Source organism: Octopus bimaculoides, chromosome 18, assembly GCF_046866305.1.
Source record: "Octopus bimaculoides isolate indiv1 chromosome 18, ASM4686630v1, whole genome shotgun sequence".
Lineage (NCBI taxonomy): Eukaryota > Metazoa > Mollusca > Cephalopoda > Octopoda > Octopodidae > Octopus > Octopus bimaculoides.
This window is the reverse complement of record NC_142945.1, coordinates 27,563,737-27,583,538: the sequence shown is the minus strand read 5'-3', so window position 1 is coordinate 27,583,538 and position 19,802 is coordinate 27,563,737. Positions and strand designations below refer to the sequence as shown.

At 37.1% G+C, this 19,802-nt stretch overlaps 1 protein-coding gene across 8 annotated transcripts in view; it reads right to left on the bottom strand.

The window, feature by feature from the left end:
• Positions 1 to 3,348: 3,348 nt before the first annotated feature.
• Positions 3,349 to 19,802, bottom strand: part of LOC106876441 (protrudin) — a 111,551-nt gene continuing 95,097 nt past the window's right edge. For all 8 annotated transcript variants that reach the window (XM_052974441.2, XM_052974443.2, XM_052974442.2 and 5 more), the window contains exons 8-12: positions 13,784 to 13,846; positions 11,684 to 11,813; positions 10,851 to 10,900; positions 9,563 to 9,644; positions 3,349 to 6,756 (exon numbers count right to left, since the gene is read on the bottom strand). In XM_052974441.2, coding sequence (XP_052830401.1) covers positions 6,668 to 6,756; positions 9,563 to 9,644; positions 10,851 to 10,900; positions 11,684 to 11,813; positions 13,784 to 13,846 — 414 coding nt within the window. In that variant the 3' untranslated portion in view covers positions 3,349 to 6,667. The remainder of the gene's footprint in view (positions 6,757 to 9,562; positions 9,645 to 10,850; positions 10,901 to 11,683; positions 11,814 to 13,783; positions 13,847 to 19,802) is intronic.

The following is a 19,802-nucleotide window of genomic DNA, read 5'->3' as shown; positions in this document are numbered from 1 at the left end:
GGACCATCTCCCTGAAGGGATCTGTGATTTGTCTGTTTTCCTACTAATCAGGACTTTGGTCTTTGCTAAATTAACTCTAAGGCCCTTTGATTCCAGTCTTTGCTTCCATATCTGAAATTTCTTCTCTAGTTCTGGTAGCGATTCAGCAATAAGAGTAAGGTCATTGGTATAAAGGAGCTCCCAAGGGCAACCAGTCTTAAATTCCTCAGCTATAGCTTGGAGGACTATGATAAACATGAGGGGACTAGAAATAGATCCCTGGTAGACACTTACTTGTACACTAAATTTGTTGCTCTACTTATTGGCAACTTTCACCTTACTGACAGCATCTCTGTACATGGCCTTTGCAGCTCTCACCAACCATTCATCTATTCCTAGCTTCTGCATTGCCCACCAAATAAAGGAGCAGAGGACCCTTTCAAAGGCTTTTGCAATGTTAACAAAAGCCAGATATAGAAGTTTAGTTTTGGCAAAGTACTTCTGCTGTTGCCTCACCAGGAAGATAGCATCGGTGGTGCTTCTACGTGGCACAAATCCAAACAGCATCTCATCTACACTAACTCTCCTCCTAATTAATTGAGATATGGCTCTTTCTGTAACTTTCATCATCTGGTCAAGCAATTTGACACTATAATTATTTGTTTAGGGCATCACCTTTGTAGCAGTTGACTATAATGCTGCTACACCAATCATTGGATATAACTCCCTTGTGGACAACCTGATTAAGTATACAAAGTGACTAGGCTATATCCTACACTGCCAGATATTTCAAGCATATCAGTGGTGATTCCTGATGGGCCAGAGGGTTTTCCCCTGTCTTCCTATCTTGAATTGCTTTATCTAAGCTAGTCGATTCAGATAGTTGGCTCCTCTCCTCCCATGCATTCTCTACATTTAGCAACCTTTCTGTGGCACTTCCAAACCTCCTTCTTTGCAGAATCACTAACTGCAAGTGAGCCATCATCCATGCAAACACACTTCTCTCCTTCCATGGTATGATTTTTTTTTTTTTATTTTACATGCTTTCATGATCCAAAACACCTGAAGCCTCTGATCGTCTTGCCACAGAACATTGGTTAACTCCCTCCTTCTCTCTCTGCTAAGTATACCTGATATGTGGCTGTGTAGTAAAGTTTGTTTCCCAACCACCTGCTTCCAGGCTTAGTGCCACTGTATGTTAACTTGGACAGGTTTTCTACTATAGTCCACAATGAGTAAAGCCTTGCAAGTGGATGGAAACTGAGAGAAGCTTGTCATATGCATATGTATGTGTGTTTGCATAAGTACATACCTCCCCTCATTGATGGCTGTAAACAATGGCTTCCTTGATGGTGTCATTTGCTTGCATTCAATTGTAAAAGTACATCAGGCTTCTGAGTATATCAGGACATGTGCAATCTTTGAGCAAAAGGCTCATTCCTATCTTGTTGTTTATCTCCACACTTACCTGTTGTTTTTAGACTGGGAGGTTATTACCTCATTTGGAAACAAGTGTAGAAAGTGAGTAGCAACCAGAAGGCTTTCTGATCAAACATACTTTTGTTTGACCCCTGTAATGTTTAGGAAGTAATTATGAAAATGATGCTGATACATGTTTTTTTCTTTTACTTGTTTCATTCATTGGACTTTGACCATACTAGGGGAAGTCTGGTACTTATTCTATTGGTCTCTTTTGCTGAACTGCAAAGTTACAGGAACATAAATGAACCAATACCATTTGTCAAGTGATTGCAGGGATAGACACAAAGACTTATACACACTCATGATGGGCTTCTTCCAGTTGCCATCTACTCATAAAACTGCTCAGCACAGAGCCTTAAGTGTTATGCAGCGGGACTAAACCCAACACACGCGCACACACTGAAGGTGTTTACGACCATCTGGCCATAGCAACTCCTCTTATATGTTAATTATCATGTTCTCACAACTGAACCCTTATTGGGGTTAGGGATTCCAGGCATGCGAACTAAACTTAGATTTGAAAGGCTTCAAAGTAAATTTTGGAGAGACTAAGGTTTTAGTAAGTAAGAAAGAAGTCAGGGCTCAGAAACATCATATCCAGTACTCAATAAACACATGATGTGTAGTGGGGTGGAATCATTGATTAGATTAACAGAGGAATTAGGCTTCATGTGACAACACACTGGAGCAATGCATATGATCACACTGGAAATAGATCCAGTTAAATACTCAGTTGGCTTGATAGTTGTTAACTTTTATAACTTACATTGGACGGATATGTTTCCTCATTATTTGTTACCATGTTTCAGCTGATTTACTCGCCAACCTTCATCAGGTGTCCTGGTAGAATTTTGAACCCAACCATGGGTTCTCATTCCTAAGGTATTTTTTTTTTATGTTATTTATTCAAGGCACTGCCTGGTATTGAACTTGGAATCTTGGGATTAGTAGCCATTACGCTATATGCCCATGCACATATAGCATAATGGTCAAGAGCACAGGTTACTAACCAAGATTCCAAGTTCAATTCCAGGTAGTGCCTTGAATAAATAATATCAGCAAAAGAAAATACCTTAGGAATGAGAACCCAGAGTTGGGTTCAAAATTCTACCAGGACACCTGATGAAGGCTGGCGAGTAAATCAGCCAAAATGTTGTGGTAACAACAGACAAGATGAGGATACATCCATCCAATGTAAATAATGTATAGAATTCCTCATCTCTAAAATATAGAGCAACTATTAGCCAAGAAACATAATTAGTTGGTTGTTCTGTAAACAGGATAACAGGTTTGAAAAAGTTAAGAGAGCCATTACCAATGTTGGCGTCAAGTGTTTTTTTTCCTTAGAGTTAAGGGCAGATTGTATGATGCTTGTATTAGAACTGCAATGTAGCACAGTAACACGATATGGGCTTTGAATTCAGATAATTTATGAAGATTGGAAAGAAAAGTTTGTATTCTACAATGGATATTCAGTGTTAGTGTGCTTGAAAACTTAAGAAGAAAAAATTTGTAAGCAGAATTAGGTGTAAGAGAGGAGACTGCATTGGTTCAGGCATATGGAGAATGACTGCTGCATACAAAAGTGCAGATCACTTACAAATTGATGGCACCTGTTGGCAGAATAATTTTAAATAGCTACAACTACAAAAGGCTTTAAAATGATGGACTGAAATTTGAAAGGAACTAAATGGGTATTAGAAAGTTATTAAGGAACAGTGTTTGCAGCAAGACATGTAGGTATGTATTAATTCTCACAAGCTAGCTGTAATCCTAATGCTGTGTAATTTGAATACTTCTATAATTAAAAGACAAGTTAGTGGCTGGGTATGAATGAAATGATAAACAATGTAAAAAATAAGGAATAAAATAAAAACAAATCCAATATAATGTTTAAAGATGCTCAGAGCTATATAAAACTTTCTATTATTATTATTTACATAATAAAGACAGTTTATCACAATTGCAAATAGAGTGAAATACTCAATGTCAATAGTCTTGGGAAAATTACATAAGAATATTTCAGATGAAAAAAAAAAAAAAAAGAAAGTAGCTTTTTGGTGATAGATTTAACAAGTGAGTTTCAAAATAACAGCACAATATCAACAATCTAATGTGGTTGCACATTGTAAATAAAAAAATTGTGACTACTTGTTATCACCAGCCACCACAAAGAGCAACATCAAACACAGAAACATGTTGCAGTCATTTGTTCAGTTAAAGATTTGTTTATAGCAAGAAGGAAGACAGATCAAATTTGTATTTTTTTTCCTTTTTGTTTGTTTTTTCTGCAATCATGGTCCTTGAAAATTAGAGATAATGTTTTCCAGAAATTAAACAAATTGACTATACTCCAATTGAGTGATGAGGATTTTGATTAAAAAAAAAAAAAATTACTTTTAAGTTTCAGTCCTGGAACACAAAATTGCAGTAGCTTTTGTGTAAGAGTCAACTCCTTGGAAATATTTCTAATTCATTCCAGTCACATGATAAAATGAATTCACATTAAGTCTGAGACCATTAAAAAAAGGAAACCAAGACAAAATGAATCCATTTGAACACCGAATGATTGTTTTTTACATTAGAAACATGTTTCTTATTATCAGTATCAACATAATTTTAATAAGACTAGATAAAAGCAATTCTTGGTAAAGGATTTTGTGTGATGCTTGATGTAGGGAGTGGTAGAAAACTTAAATATTTCAATTCAGTTTTGCTTCGTTAGAGATGGTCCCATCAAGAATGAAATGTTAATGTCAACTTTCTCCTATGGAAAGGTCAACAATGTAAGAAGAAAATGAGAACGATGCTGAAGAGGGGATTAGATGTATTGTACAGCCTCCTCGCAAAACATGTTTTGATAAATAAGACTTTGAAAAATACTTGTTGCTGATAGTGAATAATTGAATTAAAAATCTCTGAAACACTTTGTATATTTAAAATATTATGTTGAAGACCTGGAAGATTTGGTTATAACTTATACACTTTAATAAAGCAATTTGTTTTTCTTTTTGTTGGCTTAGAAGAATTTAATGGTTATACAGGACGGACTTGTAACCCTAGAAACAGAATTACCAACACATTCTTTGTTAAGCTGATAATATAAACCCAATACTTTCATATTGAAAGTGTTCATATTCCACAATAATTTATAAACTAGTTGGCAAGTCTAAAAGAAAGGGTTCATCCTTAAATATCAAATTTATTATGGCTTGAATGTACATCACTAAACATTCTTTAGGTAGTTTAGCCCCGGCTCATATATATATATATATATATATACATATATATATGAAATCAATCCCTATTTCACCATCATCATAATGATTCATCAGTAAAAAGCATTTTCCATGATTCACTCACCAACTAATTCTATTTGATTATTCATTGTTTGGAAAGAAAATGTTCTCTGTCAAGTATGCCCTAGTCAATCACATTGACCCCAGTGCTCCACTGGTACTTATTTTATCAACCCTGGAAGGATGAAAAGCAAAGTTAATCTTGGTGGAATTTAAACTCAGAACATAAAGCCAGGAGAATTCTGGCACACTAACAATTCTGTCTTAATTTAGTGGGATACTTAAAGTTTACATTACGATTTCTTGAGGTGGGGAACAGAGAAATATACTTTAGTTAGTAACTGTAGACCTTTGTTAATATAGAAGTTACATTTAAATTTAAACTTTTCAATTGTAGAATTTAAGCTATGCAAAATGATCCTATTTCGCATACTGAGTTCTATTGAAATCTGCTATATACCCTGCCTTTAATAAAATTGCTGTAAGCTCAACGAGATTTATTTAAAATTGTAATTTATCCATTATTAAATGGTTGCGTGACTGAGATAGTGGAAACTTTTCACTCATATTTTCAGATCTTGTTTGAAAGAACAAGACAAAAGTAACATGACAAATCACTGATAAAATGATCTCATAAATGTTATGAGTGTAGAGCACAAATAAATCCAAACATTGAAGCATTAATGCAATAAGGCTAAAATGAGAATGGTTTCTCACATTAGCAATAGGACTCTACAGATGAGATGACAGTATAGCAATATAATAGCATATGTTAAATAAGAGAGGCTGGGATGAAAGGCAAATTTGACCACAGCTAGATAAAGACATTGTTGATGATAATGATTTGAATTTTTGTTACTAAGTAGCAAAATTATTAGCTGTCAAAGCAATAAAGATTAAGATTTTGGATTCACTTGTGCCATACACAATGCAATAATGTAGGATAAATGTATTTTGTATGTCAGAAAAATGAAGTGTTGTGTTAACTGTCTCTGGTACAACTTAATAACTAAATATAACTTTTTGCTGCAGAACTACAGAAAGGTAATTCATTGTAGGTCAACAGCTGGGATTATGTCTAAGTTTCTCTGAATATTGAATTTCTTTTGTAGCATTTCCAATCTACTGTTATCTATTATGACAATAGTTATAAGGTTTTCCTTTATTTATGACTAATACTTTATGGAAGTTTACTAAAATAGTAATTGAGCGGAAGAAACCAAATCAAATATTCAATTAACAGAGTTATGTTAATCAGTTCCATCAATGAAATAGTTACTCCTACTTCAAATATAAGCAAATGCAATTTGTATAGTTATGCAATTCAAACCTATTCTTCACACATAGAACAATCATAACCCATCTCTTTTTATTTTAGCCAACTGCAAACATTCTTCACACTGAAGATAAAACTCTTTATGAAAGAGTAACTACATTGGCACTGAAGCAAAAACTGGATGCATATATAGGTTGGGAAGGGTTATTTAAAATAAATTAGGTTTTGCTTTCATACTACTCTCAAAATAAAGGAGAAATACTGTTTTTTCTTTAACTTAAAAAATTCCTCTCACTAAGTTTTGAAACATGATCTAAATTCCTCTGGGACCATTCCTTTCAAACTGGGTACTCACAAAACTAAAAATAATGTGTGAATCTCTAAAGTTAAAACTTTAACAATTAGAAAAACCATACTGAAAAGAATAGAAGGAAATTGAAAGTATGATTGTTTTCTGCTTCTTTGAAATAATACTGATGTCCATACTCTTGTCAGAACAGTGAGTGTCGCTTGTAGCAGCAGGTGTTGTGGTCTGGCTGAGGAGAAGTCTAGGACAGCACAGTTTTCTCTCGGAGTGTTTGATGCTCTTAAAGTGTGTAGTTCAGATGACTAGCTGTCACCAAACAGTTATTCAGCTTGGTTTTTCTTTATCTTCTTTCTTCATGAGCATATTGTAGCAAGTATTACACACTAGAACAGTCTCAGTTTGAGCTGAAGGAGCTGAAATTAAAAATAGAGAAATCATTTTATATATAATTATTCTACATTAACTGTTCAATTGATTGATTAATTACTGAACTATTATGGTTCTAAGAAGTCATGCAATGAGAGAATTAACACTTTATTATTTAATCTGGATGCTTTGAACATCTCAGAATGTTAGGGCTCACAGAGGAAATAGCAATGAATCAAGATGTTTGGTGATATGAGGTTCAAGAAAAGACCCGCTCACATCAGCAAAACTGAGTTGTAGAATTGTTGTGTTCCACCCACATGTAACAAACTTTTCACACACCCTACCTCAAGAAACCAAACTGCAGCTTTCTCTTCCTCACATTTCCTCTTCATACACTATGATCAACTCCCACTCCTCTTCCCTGCCCTCACTACCCTGCTCACTCCCCCCACCACCATCTTTATACCTAGCTTTCGCCAGTCACTGCAATCCCCACTCCCTACTTGTGCCTTCTTGGCAATACCTGACCACATATATTATGAGCTCTTGAAGCAATTGTCACCATTTATCTTTCTTTTCTTTACTCTACGATCACATCTATGCTCCGATTCTTGTTACTAGTGAGTATACCCTGGCACTTCATCACCATCTCTCTCTCCTGCTCTCTCTTGCACTTTTGCTGCTTCCCACTCTCTCTCTCTTTCCATTGCTCTTCCCTCTGGCTAGGTAACCAAGTATCTCCTTTACATCAGCACACCTGTTTCTGTCCACTTTCTTGTACCTCTCTCTTCCTCTCCCTCTTGCTATAGCAAGACACCTGTTTCTGCCTCTCTATTTCTCTGTCACACTAACCTTTTATCAGATGACACAAGATCCCCTCCTCCAATTCCCCCGCCCCTTTCAAAATTTCTTGTCTTGCAAGTTATTTGGTGACCCTGCCAGTGCTGGTTCCACATAAAAAGCATCCAGTCCACATTGTAAAGTGGTGGACATTTGGAAGGGCATCCAGCTGTAAAAATCATGCCAAAACTGACCTTGCCTGTGCTCGTGCTACATAAAGCACTGAGACCACTCTGTGGAGTGGTTGGTGTTAGGAAGGGCATCCAGCCGTAAAAACCCTGCCAAAACAGACACAGTAGCCTAGGATAGTCTTCTACCTGGCCGGTTCCTGTCAACCATCTTACCTATACATGCATGGAAGATGGGCGTTCAACGATGATGATGATCTCAAGGTTCTTTTAGACTGTTGGGCTAGATTTAAAAAATTAATATCCAAGCTGAACTCTTCAATGTCAGTAAAGAGTAAAGACCCCCTTCAGTCATGACTGACGATGGGATTGCACCTAGAAAGTTACCTTCCGAGGCACAAGTCCGGGCAAGGTTGTGTATGGAAGACCAGCTGTCGCCCATGCATACCAGCCTCCCCTCTCCACACCACTAATGTTATCCAAGGGAAAGGTAAAGGCCAATACAACTTGGCACCCGTGACATCACAACTCATTTCTACAGCTCAGTGAACTGGAGCAATGTGAAATAAAGTGTCTTGCTCAAGAACACAACATACAGCTTGGTCCAGGATTCGAACTTACTACCTCATGATTGTGAGCCTGACGCTCTAACCGCTGAGCCATATGCCTTCAATGTCAGTAGCAGAGTTAAAAGTATGTAGAAAATTCTAGAGTTGCTGTTCTTCAGTGAAAATTTCAATAAAGTGTAATAATTTGGGTTTAATAAGTGAGACAATAGAAGGAAGAGAGAGAGAGAGAGTACAAGCAAGTTTAGGTGGCAGCAAGTTCAAAGTTCTAGAGAGATTATTTAGGAAGTGATAGAATAGGAAGTAGGGGAGATATAGTTTTAAGATCAATAAATTGTTGAAGAGTGAAATAGTAAAACTTATGTGTGTGTATACACACACACACACACACACACACACACACAGCTGTAGTTGTTATAGGATTTAATTTATATTTTTAATGACATCATTAGTTGCTGTACAATTTTTTCACATTTATACCAAGATCCAAAGAATCTGGTATGATCTTACCTCTACCCATCACCTGAAATTACACATCCCTACTGTCCAGACAACATTATATATATATCAACTGATTTTACTAAAAGGTGCTGCCTATGCTTTACATAGAAGCTGCCCTTATCCATGACCTCGACTGCTAGTTATTCTGGCTCAAAGTATTTCTTTTCTGTTCTTTGAAGTTCATCTGTTAGAAGCAGCTCACAGATGTACTGTTTCATTTACACATCCCTTTTACTCTGACTATAATGGACCCTGCTGCACTGAATTAGCAAGCTGGATACTTCTATGCTGACTCACCTGATGTGCCTGCCTTGCATCTCTTGTCCCCTTTGAAAAAATTCAAACTGAGTATCAACTGCCTCAAATCTCATTTGTCTGTAAGTACCTACAAAGGTTATGAATGGTGCTCCTCTTCCTTAATATAGCGAAAAGCCAGAAGAGACAGTTGGGGTAGAATATAAAGGCTGTCCTGGAGTGATATATGTAGAAAATCCTATCTAGAAAGATATGCTGTCATTAATGGATTAAGTAACTTGCTACATTGAAATGTGCATTGACTGAATGCCTTTGTGTAAAGGAAGAAGATGCACAGTGATGAGACAATTAATTGCCTTCTGAACAGAAGATGGAAGTGAGAAAGACAGTGTTATTATTTTTTTTTTTTTTGAGAAGTGTTATGTTGATAAAGTGAGCTAAAGTATAAAATAATTATTTGATTCCTAAATCAAGAGATCAGTCAGTCTACCAGGACATTAAAGGATGCTGAAATATCAGTATGTCATAACTAAGGAGGTAACTGGAAAAAAATCACCCACCTGTAGCTCCAAATAAGGACTTGGGTACTTTTTGAGCACAACATTTAGCACAGAAGTGGTTACCACAGTGACGACAGTAGTACTGGAAATGAATGAAAGTAGAAAGCTATTAGTTTGAAATAGACAAAACAGTGTAAATATTCAGTGTGTGATTAACTGTAAACATTAATTTCACTGAATTATAAACAGGATAAGAGTACATACAAGTAACAGTAGACTGTTGAAAATTAGGAGCCAATGTTTCAGTGAATAGTGTGTGTGTTTGGATAATTGCATGTATTGAAGCAGGCAGGCATGTGGCGTAGTGGTTAGGGGATTCGGCTGATGATTGTAAGGTTGTGAGTTCAAATACCGGCAGCACATTGTGTCCTTGGGCAAGACACTTTATTTTATGTTGCTTCAGTCTACTCAGTTGGCAAAAATGAATAGTACCTGTATTTCAAAGGGCCAGCCTGTCTCATGCTGAATCTCCCCGAGAGCTATGTTAAAGGTACATAAATCTGAGAACTACGTTAAGGGTACACATATCAGCCACTTGCATGTTAATTTCATAAGCAGGCTGTTCTGATGATCAGATTAACAGAAACCCTTGTCATTGTAACTGATGTAGTGTCAGTCGAGGTGTGAGATTTTAATTTATATTGCAAGAGTCATACATTTCCAATGGGACAATTAACGTTCACTGTATTTCTAATACCATGGCAGAATATATCGGGAACTTGCTCAAATTTGTTCAAAGAGAACTAATTTCTCACATTTATATTCTTTGCAAATACAAAGTCAAAGATAAACATACAGGGTTGGTGCCTTGAGAAAATGTATCCAACACACACTGGATACATTGGTTGACGTTAGGAAGAAAATCCAGCCTGAGAAATAGACATTTCATAAGACATGGCCCTCCAAGCTGTTGGAACCTATCAAATCACCCAACCCATAAGAGCATAGAAAGTAGATGCAACATGATGATGTCGATAAAGATGCCATATAAACGTGTGTATGTGTATTTGCTTGTGCTGTTTCAACATGTCTTCATATTGACATATATTAAGAAAAAGTTGTTATGCTTGTTTACATGTCTTCTAAACAACAGATCCCATAGCTCAACAATGACACTGTGTTAAGAAGAGCTGTGGTATAAAGATAACTTGCAAGAAAAACAATTGTCAACAGGAAGAGTATCCAGTCACACACTACCGCCTGAGTAAGTCTCACTGAATGCATGGCAACCGATATATCTAAATTTATTTTAAAATTTAATTAGATATTTGAGAAACATAATACTTACTCTTCTTTTCAGAATGGAAGAAAATGAGACGTTACAAGCATTACAGGCCCCTGTAATAAACAAAGTGTGAGATGATATGGGTGTCTGGGAAAACTTTATTCCTTTCACTACTACCCTCTCTCGCAACAACAAATCTGTTCCTCTTGTACTTTAATTTCCCACAATACTGCATCTAAAGACACCACATGCACACACACACTCTTTCTTTCTCTCTCTCTCTCTTCCCTATTCTTCATCCTTGTCAGGAATGAGACAATTCTTTAACCCTTTAGTATTCAGATTTTCTGTCAAATGTAAAGCTTATTTATTCACATTGTTTTGAATTAATTAGGTATCACCTCATAGTTTTGAGAGTTCATTAATGTGATTGCATTTTCAGAATGACATTGTAGGGTAGGTGTGAGAGATCAGATTTGGCTGGGTTGAACATAAAATAGACAAAATATTTAAGCTGGATGTGGCCGATTTAAATGTTAAAGGGTTAGTCTTACAAAGTTACAAGGTGATGTTAGTTGTACTGTTGTGACAGAAAAAGGACCCTTTACACTCTGTAAAATGGTCAGTGACTTGAGCAGAGACAATCTCTTTAGTAGTTGTATCATGTAATAATGTATCCAGAAAAACAATCTCTACTAAAACAGATGTTTGAACAAGACATGGTCCTCCTGCTCTTTGCATCCTGTCAAACTGTCCAGCCCATGCTAGTATGGTAAGCAACAGTAAGTATAATGATTATGATGGAGATTATATGTAAGGGTAGGCCAACAGATCTCTGATTAAATCAGATTCACTACTTACATTGAATGACAAATGACACATAAAATATATCTTACCACTTGCAATATATTGTCGGCGTTTCTTCAGCTCCATCAAACGTGCCACCATTCCAGGTTTGGTAGGCAAAGGCTCATGGCGATTTTCTGCATAACCGACTGAATCACAACTCACAAAGTCAAACTCTCCCTAGAATGAAAAATATTGAGAGATTAAAGATAAGAAAAAAAAAAACCTCAACTGATTGGCACAGGAGTGGCTGTGTGGTAAGAAGCTTGCTTCCCAACCACATAGTTCCAGGTTCAGTCCCACTGCAGGGCACCTTGAGCAAGTATCTTCTACTATAGCCTTGGGCCAACCAAGGCCTTGTGAGTGGATTTGGTAGATGGAAACTGAAAGAAGCCTGTTGTATATATGTGTGCATATGTCTGTGTTTGTCCTCCCTCCATCGCTTGACAACCGATGTTGGTGTGTTTACATCCCTGTAACTTAGCTGTTCGGCAAAAGTGACCAACAGAATAAGTACTAGGGTCGATTTGTTTGACTAAAGGCAGTGCTCCAGCATGGCCGCAGTCAAATGACTGAAACAAGTAAAAGAATAAAAGAAAGAATGATTCTAAAGAAGTCTGTAGAGAAGCTATGTACAAAGTATGGTTCCATTCACCTCTAGAATGTTTTGTAGGTATATTAAGCCAACCCTAAAGCATGACTGGTTCTGTATTTTATTGTGCCTGGAAAGAGCAAAGGCAAAGTTGACAAAGTATTTGAATCCTGAATATAAAGGGCTGTAACTAAATAACACAGGAATTTTGTTTAAGGCTTCAACAATTCTCTAATTAACCTTTAAATATAATTAGTCTCTACAAAATGGTTTGTCATACTGTTAAAGGGCTGACAGCTTAATATCTTACAAATATTAATCAAGCATAGACAAAATATCTCAGTATAAATTCTGCACTAAAATATGTATATTGCAACATAACCAAGACGAATATCTTCATTAACCTAAAATACTTAAAATGATTGCTGTCTAAAATATAATCTATCAACAGCTCTGCTTTATTTTCTCATTGCTGCAATAGGTTGGACAAATACCTATGTGTGGGTGGGCAGGTAGGTGCATACATACACACAACTCTTTCTCTCATTCTTCAGTATGTTTTCTCTTAACTTACGTTTAATTCATTCCAATATTTTCTTAGACAATATAATCTTAGCTAAAAGAAAAATGTGGTTAGCAAATTTAAATCTACTTTAATTATAACAGCCAGTTATGGAGAAAATGGGTAGCATTAGAATAAATTTGCTTGCAAATTTCATTATTGCATAAAAATAACAGTTAATATCAATGTTAACATGAAAACAGAAGATCATAAATAATTTTTCACTCCATTTTATAGTTATAGAGCAATAGTAGTCTTGAAGTAGGTTAGATCTCCAAATTAATCTATTTTAGTTGACTAGCTTCAATCAATTTTGATCAAGTATAGGGTTCAGACTACACTGACATATAGCTCTGTCAAAGTGGTAAAAGGCTGATCAGTCGTGAATTGACTCCAGAACTGCAAGATATTGATCTTCATATTATTGACTGTCTCTTTGTTACTACTTTTATTATTATCTGGTACTTGTTTCAGTCTTTAGACTGTGGCCATGCTGGGGCACTGCCTTGAAGAACTTTTAGTTGAATGAATTGACTTCAGTATTTATTTTTTCTTTTGAAGTCTGGTACTTATTCTATTGATCTCTTTTGCTGAACTGCTAAGCTGCAAAGACGTCAATATACCAACACCAATTGTCAAGCGGTGGTGGCGTCATGGGGGAGACAGACACAAAGACACACATACATAGATATATAAGTATATATGATGGGCTTCTTTCGGCTTACCAAATACACAAGGCTTTGATCGGCCTGAAGCTGTAGTAGAAGACACTTGCTCAAGGTGCCATGCAGTGAGACTGAACCCCAAGCCATGTGGTTGGAAAGCAAGCTTCTTACCATAGAACCACACCTATGCCTTTTGGAAATAATTATTTTACAGCTTGATGCTTTCTCAAGTAAACGATGTAAGGCTGGCTTGTATTTTCTATCTATACTGACTACAGTCTTAAAACTCAATAATTATTCCTTCTTTCTTGTAATTCGATTTATAACTTACATCTGAGGTAGAAATTTCTTCCTTATCTGGGGATTCTTCATTTTCACCTTTTTTGGAATTCACCTGAAAAATAGAAAACAACTGCTAAATAGAGACTATAAACTGTATATCAATAAAATACTTCAAATTTTGGCACAAGGCCAGCAATTTCACAGTGGGGGAGAGTCAATTACATCAGCCCCAGTGTTCAACTGGTACTTATTTTATCGCCCCCGAAAGGACGAAAGGCAAAGTTGACCTCAGCAGAATTTGAACTCAGAATGTAAAAACAGATGAAATGCCACTAAACATTTTGCCCTGTGTGTTAACGATTCTACAGACTTCTACACCTTCCTTAAATCAATAAAATATTGAAAACCACCATCAGAACTAGAAATACAAGTCAATTTTATTTTCAACATGGAAGAGTTGGTGCAACACAAAAGTGGGTATTATACAAATTGTTGGAATATTCAGTAATTTTTACAGCAGGTCTTTGCTAACTTTAATTATACAGGAAGGGAAAATTATCAGTTAAGGCAGATTAAGGTTTGTAAATTTATGTCTTACTCAAAGGCACAACACAACGGGGCATTAAAGGTTTAGTCTGGACACACATAAATACACAAGTACACATATAAAGGAAGAACTGGCTTGGTCTGTGCACACATGTAAATATACACACATATAAAAGAAGAAGGGGGATATTAAAGAAACCTGAATTTGAGTTTCATTTCATTTTATATTAATATAATTACTTTTTGTTTCTACGTTTGGAATAACAATTGTCCTTGGTCATACACACAACAGCTTTAATGATCCATTAGCATAATTAGAAAACTATTTTTGTATAGTTATTTTATTGTTTTTAGATTATTTTAAATATCAAGATTTATTATCTCATTTTTTTTTGTTACATTGTTGTTTAACCAAGGACAAATTCAACCTGATATATTTCTCACATACACCACTTGTGTATATTTAGAATTATATTCCCTTCAGCTACCCAAAAACATGTTTATGTTCTCAGCAATTTCTCTCACATTAATTTGTCATATCTACATATCTAAGTGTTATGTCAAAGTTATGCTTAACATTCCTATAATTTAATTGTTCTCAAAATTAAGAAACATTGTCTTTATTATTTATAACATTAAGTCAAATTTTTTTAAATGACCTGTAGTCCAAAATGCTAATTTCAATTCAGGCAGTATATCACCTATAAAAAGGGAAAATATAAACCAAGGCCATGACTGACTATAATATAAATATATAAATATCAGGCTTAATTTTGTTATATTTGTAATTTTCATAATAAATTTATATTTTTTATAGTGATTGGTGTCAGGAAGGGCATCAAGCCATAAAAACCATGTCAAAAACAGACAATGAAGCACAGTGCAGTTTTTTCTTGTAGCCAGCTCCAGTCAAACTGTCCAAACCATACGAGCATGGAAAGCGAACATTAAATGATGATGGTTCAATCATATTTTAAACCTTGTACTTTAAGTTATTTTTAACTGAAGTTCTTTTAAATAATTACACAATATAAAGCTATCTTCCAAATCGTGATCAAATAGTAAATGTAAAATTGTAAATCTGAGAACAATTATCAGAACAAGACAAGGTGATTATATTTTCAGCATGGCTTGGGGAGGACAGTGGTGGGAAGGACAGGCAGCAAAAATTCGTATTTTGACATTGTTGGAACATACATTAATGTTTACAGCAAGATACTCATTCAATCACAAGGACTTCTAAAACTGAGGGTTTTTTTTCTTTTTATATTAACATAGTTGCTTTTGTTTGTTTATTTGGAAAAGTAATTGTTTCAGGTTTATATGCATGTATCTGTATGTATATATACATATATAATATCATCATCATTTAACGTCTGTTGTCCATGCTGGCATGGGTTGGATGGTTTGGCCAGGGCTGGTAAGCTGGAATGCTGCACCAGAGTCCAATCTGATTTGGCATGGTTTTCTACAGCTGGATGCCCTTTCCAACACCAACCACTCCACGAGTGTAATGGGTGATTTTACATACCATTTGCCTGATACTGGTATCTGCCACAACTGCGATTTTGCTCGGCTTGATGGGTCTTCTCAAGCATGACATAATGCCAAAGGTCTTGGTCATTGCCTCCACGAGGCCTAATACTTGAAAGGAACTCAGCCACCTTGCCTCCTTGAGGCCTAATGCTTGAAAGGAATTTGACCACTTTGCCTCCATGAAGCCCAATGCCCTTTTACACACAACCCCACGCACATACACACACAACACGTACACACAACCCCACGTTCACACACACTCACATGAATTCACACATACCTCACACACACTAATACATACATGCACACAATTGCACATACATGGGCATATACAACCCCCCACACTACATAACATATACACACACACACACACATACATACATACAATCTTCAAACTGCCAGTCAAACACATTTCTACTGACCATTGCTCTAAGCACATGTGAAGAGAAACACAACTACACAAAAGACTGCCACTCCTGTTACCATGCTGCTGAATTCTTCCTACATTAAGAGACACAAAGGTCACTCACACAAACACATATAAACAGCCAAAACCAGACACACACACACACACACACACACACAGACTCATGCGCACACACATACCCACTTCTCTTACACTCTCCTTTTTCTTCACCCATTCCCGTCTGGTCATTTCAAAATGTAACCCCATGTGAATCGTTGGTGATTTTCCTCCGTCTTCCTTTCTATTGGACACTACTCTGTTTCTGAAGAAGAGCGTTTGCTTGAAATGTTAAAGTATCTTTCCTTCCCCGAGCGTCTGCTAATACTTGACATGTACCACATCCTCGCATTGTTTTTTTTTGTTTGTTGTTCTTTTTTTGAATTTACTATATATATATGACAGCTTTCAAAGTTTCTTCAGTTTTGATAAAATAGTATACACTGTCATCATCACCATTTAATATTTGTTTTTCATACTAGAATGGATTGGATGGTCTGACAAGAACCAGTGAGTAAGAGGACTACATCAAATTCCAATATCTGCTTTGGTATGGTTTCTACAGGTGGATACCCCTCCTAATGCCAACCACTTAAGTGTTCTGGGTGCTTTTTGCATGACACCAGCACTAGTGAGGTCACCAAGTAAGCTGCAAGACAAAACCCCACCAGCTGAGGTAGGGACAGGAAGGGTATTGAGGGAAGTGGCTTCATGCCAGATGATGAGAGGTTAAAGTATGATAGAGAGACAGGAATGGGTATCTTGTTATAGGATGATATACAAGGGGGTACCCTAACATAACCGGAAACGTTCTCTGTGGGGAAAAGCCCATCGTAGTTCAGTCTTTTGCTGCTAGAAGCCACTTGATGCAACCCTCAGGCATCAGTCTGCCAACTGGTGTCGTTGGGTGATGTCATACTGCCATGCAGTGTGCTTTTGTTTTGCAGCGCTTCTCTATTCACTGAATTTTGCAATGGCTGAAAGGAAGGGACAGCATGCTTCCATGAAATCCTGTTTTCTGTTGGGGAAAACAGCGGCCAAAACAGTTGTCATACCTCAAACAGCTTATAAGGATGCTGCAATGAGCAAAACACAAGTTTATGAGTGGTTTTCACACTTTAGGAATGGTCATTTGTTCCTTGAAGACCAACCTCATTCACGACAACTGTTGATCTCCCAAATGAATGAAAACATAATGAAAATTCATGAACTGATCTTGGAGGACCATCACCAAACAACTGATGAACTTGTTGATACGACTGGTGTGTCCTGTAGCTCCTGCCAACGAACTTTGAGTGAGGAGTTGCAAATAAAAAGAGCTGTAGTAAAATTTGTGTCTTGCTTTCTCATGGAAGATCAAAAGTAGTTACAACTAAATGCATGTTGTGAACTGAAAGAACAGTTGGAAGTTGATCCGGACCTTTTTCCAAAGGTCATCACTGGTGATGAAAGCTCCTACTATGGAATTTGCAGATGTGGAAAAGGTAAAGAAAAAAAAGGACAGAAGTGTTAAAAAGCATCACTTTGCAAGAGTTCTAGCACTGCATCAGATTGTGGGAGACGCAGCTGTACTGATGAATTGCTTCAGATGGAGAATATTTTAAACAAAGTGAATAGAATAATATTGCAAAATTCCAGTTTCTTTTGGGTAACCCCTTGTATGGTTATGCCAGGTGGAAAAGAAAGATGGTAAAGATGTATCAAGACACACTTTCAAGTTAAAGGAATGTGAATAAGAGAACCCTAACCCAAAGGGAAGGTGCATGGCTCAGTGGTTGAATAGTTACTCTTTTACTTGTTTCAGTCATTTGATTGCAGCCATGCTGGAGCACCGCCTTTAGTCGACAAATCGACCCCAGGACTTATTCTTTGGAAGCCTAGTACTTATTCTATCAATCTCTTTTCCCGAACCGCTAAGTTACGTCGTCGTCGTTTAACGTCTGCTTTCCATGCTAGCATGGGTTGGACGATTTGACTGAGGACTGGTGAAACCAGATGGCTACACCAGGCTCCAATCTGATTTGGCAGAGTTTCTACAGCTGGATGCCCTTCCTAACGCCAACCACTCAGAGAGTGTAGTGGGTGCTTTTACGTGTCACCCACACGAAGGCCAGTCAGGCGGTACTGGCAACGGCCACGCTCATCTCGCTCGAAAAACCTCATGTGTCACCCGCACAAGAGCCAGTCCAGGGGCACCGGCAACGATCTTGCTCGAAAATCCTACGACGGCCCCGCACAAGAGCCAGTTCAGGGGCACTGGCAACGATCTGGCTCGAAAGATTTCATGTGTCGCCTGCACATGAGGCAGTCCAGGGGCACTGGCAACGATCCCGCTCGAAAGATTTCATGTGTCGCCCGCACATGAGCCAGTCCAGGGGCACTGGCAACGATCTCGCTCGAAAATCCTACAACGGCCCCGCACAAGACCCAGTCCTTGGGGCACTGGCGGACGTAAATAAACCACCAGTAGTTCTCAAGCGATGTTGGGGAGACAAACACAGACACACAAACATATACACACACATACATATATATATATATATATATATATATATATATATATATATATATATATATATATATACGACAGGTTTCTTTTAGTTTCCGTCTACCAAATTCACTCACAAGGCTTTGGTCGGCCCGAGGCTATAGTAGAAGACACTTGCCCAAGATGCCATGCAGTGGGAATGAACCTGGAACCATGTGGTTGGTAAGCAAGCTACTTACCACACAGCCACTCCTGTACCTAAATTAATATTTATTCTTAGTAGGACAGTGAGCTGACAGAATCATTAGGACGCTGGGAAAAATGCTTAGCAGCATTTTGTCCATCTTTACGTTTGGCATTAAAATTCCATTGAAGCTAACTTTGTCTTTCATCCTTTCGGGGTCACCAAAATGACAACTAGTTGAGCACTTGGGTTGATGTAGTCAAATTAACCCTTCCTCGAAATTGCTGGCCTTGTGCCAAAATTTGAAGCCAATATATATTTAGTGTTTTATTCTCAACCATATAGGTTCAGATTCAGTCCCACTGCATAACACCTTAGGCAAGTTTTCTACTATAGTTTTGAGCTGATTAAAGCCTTGTGCATGGATTTAGTAGATGGAAACTAAAAGAAGCCTGTTGTATATAAATATATATGGATGTCTGTGTATGACTGCTTCCATCTTCTTGTCTTGACATCACATGACATTTTATATACAAATGTCACAATCACACAATTGGTGTCCCTTGTTTCCAGTCTTCTGTGAAATCATGTCCAACCATGGGAAGTATTATCTTGCTTGGAAACAGGTGATGGCTGGTAACAGGGAGGGCATCCAGCCATATAAAATGTGCCCCAAAGAATTTTCTATATGACTCATGCAAGAATGGAAAAGTGGATATAAAGCAATGATGATGATGATGATGATGATGATGAGTAACTGCAATTTATCATACAGTGGGTGAAGAATCTATTTTCAGTGAATCAATATTCATATTGATTAATAAGGTGGCTAGCTGGCACAACTGTTACCA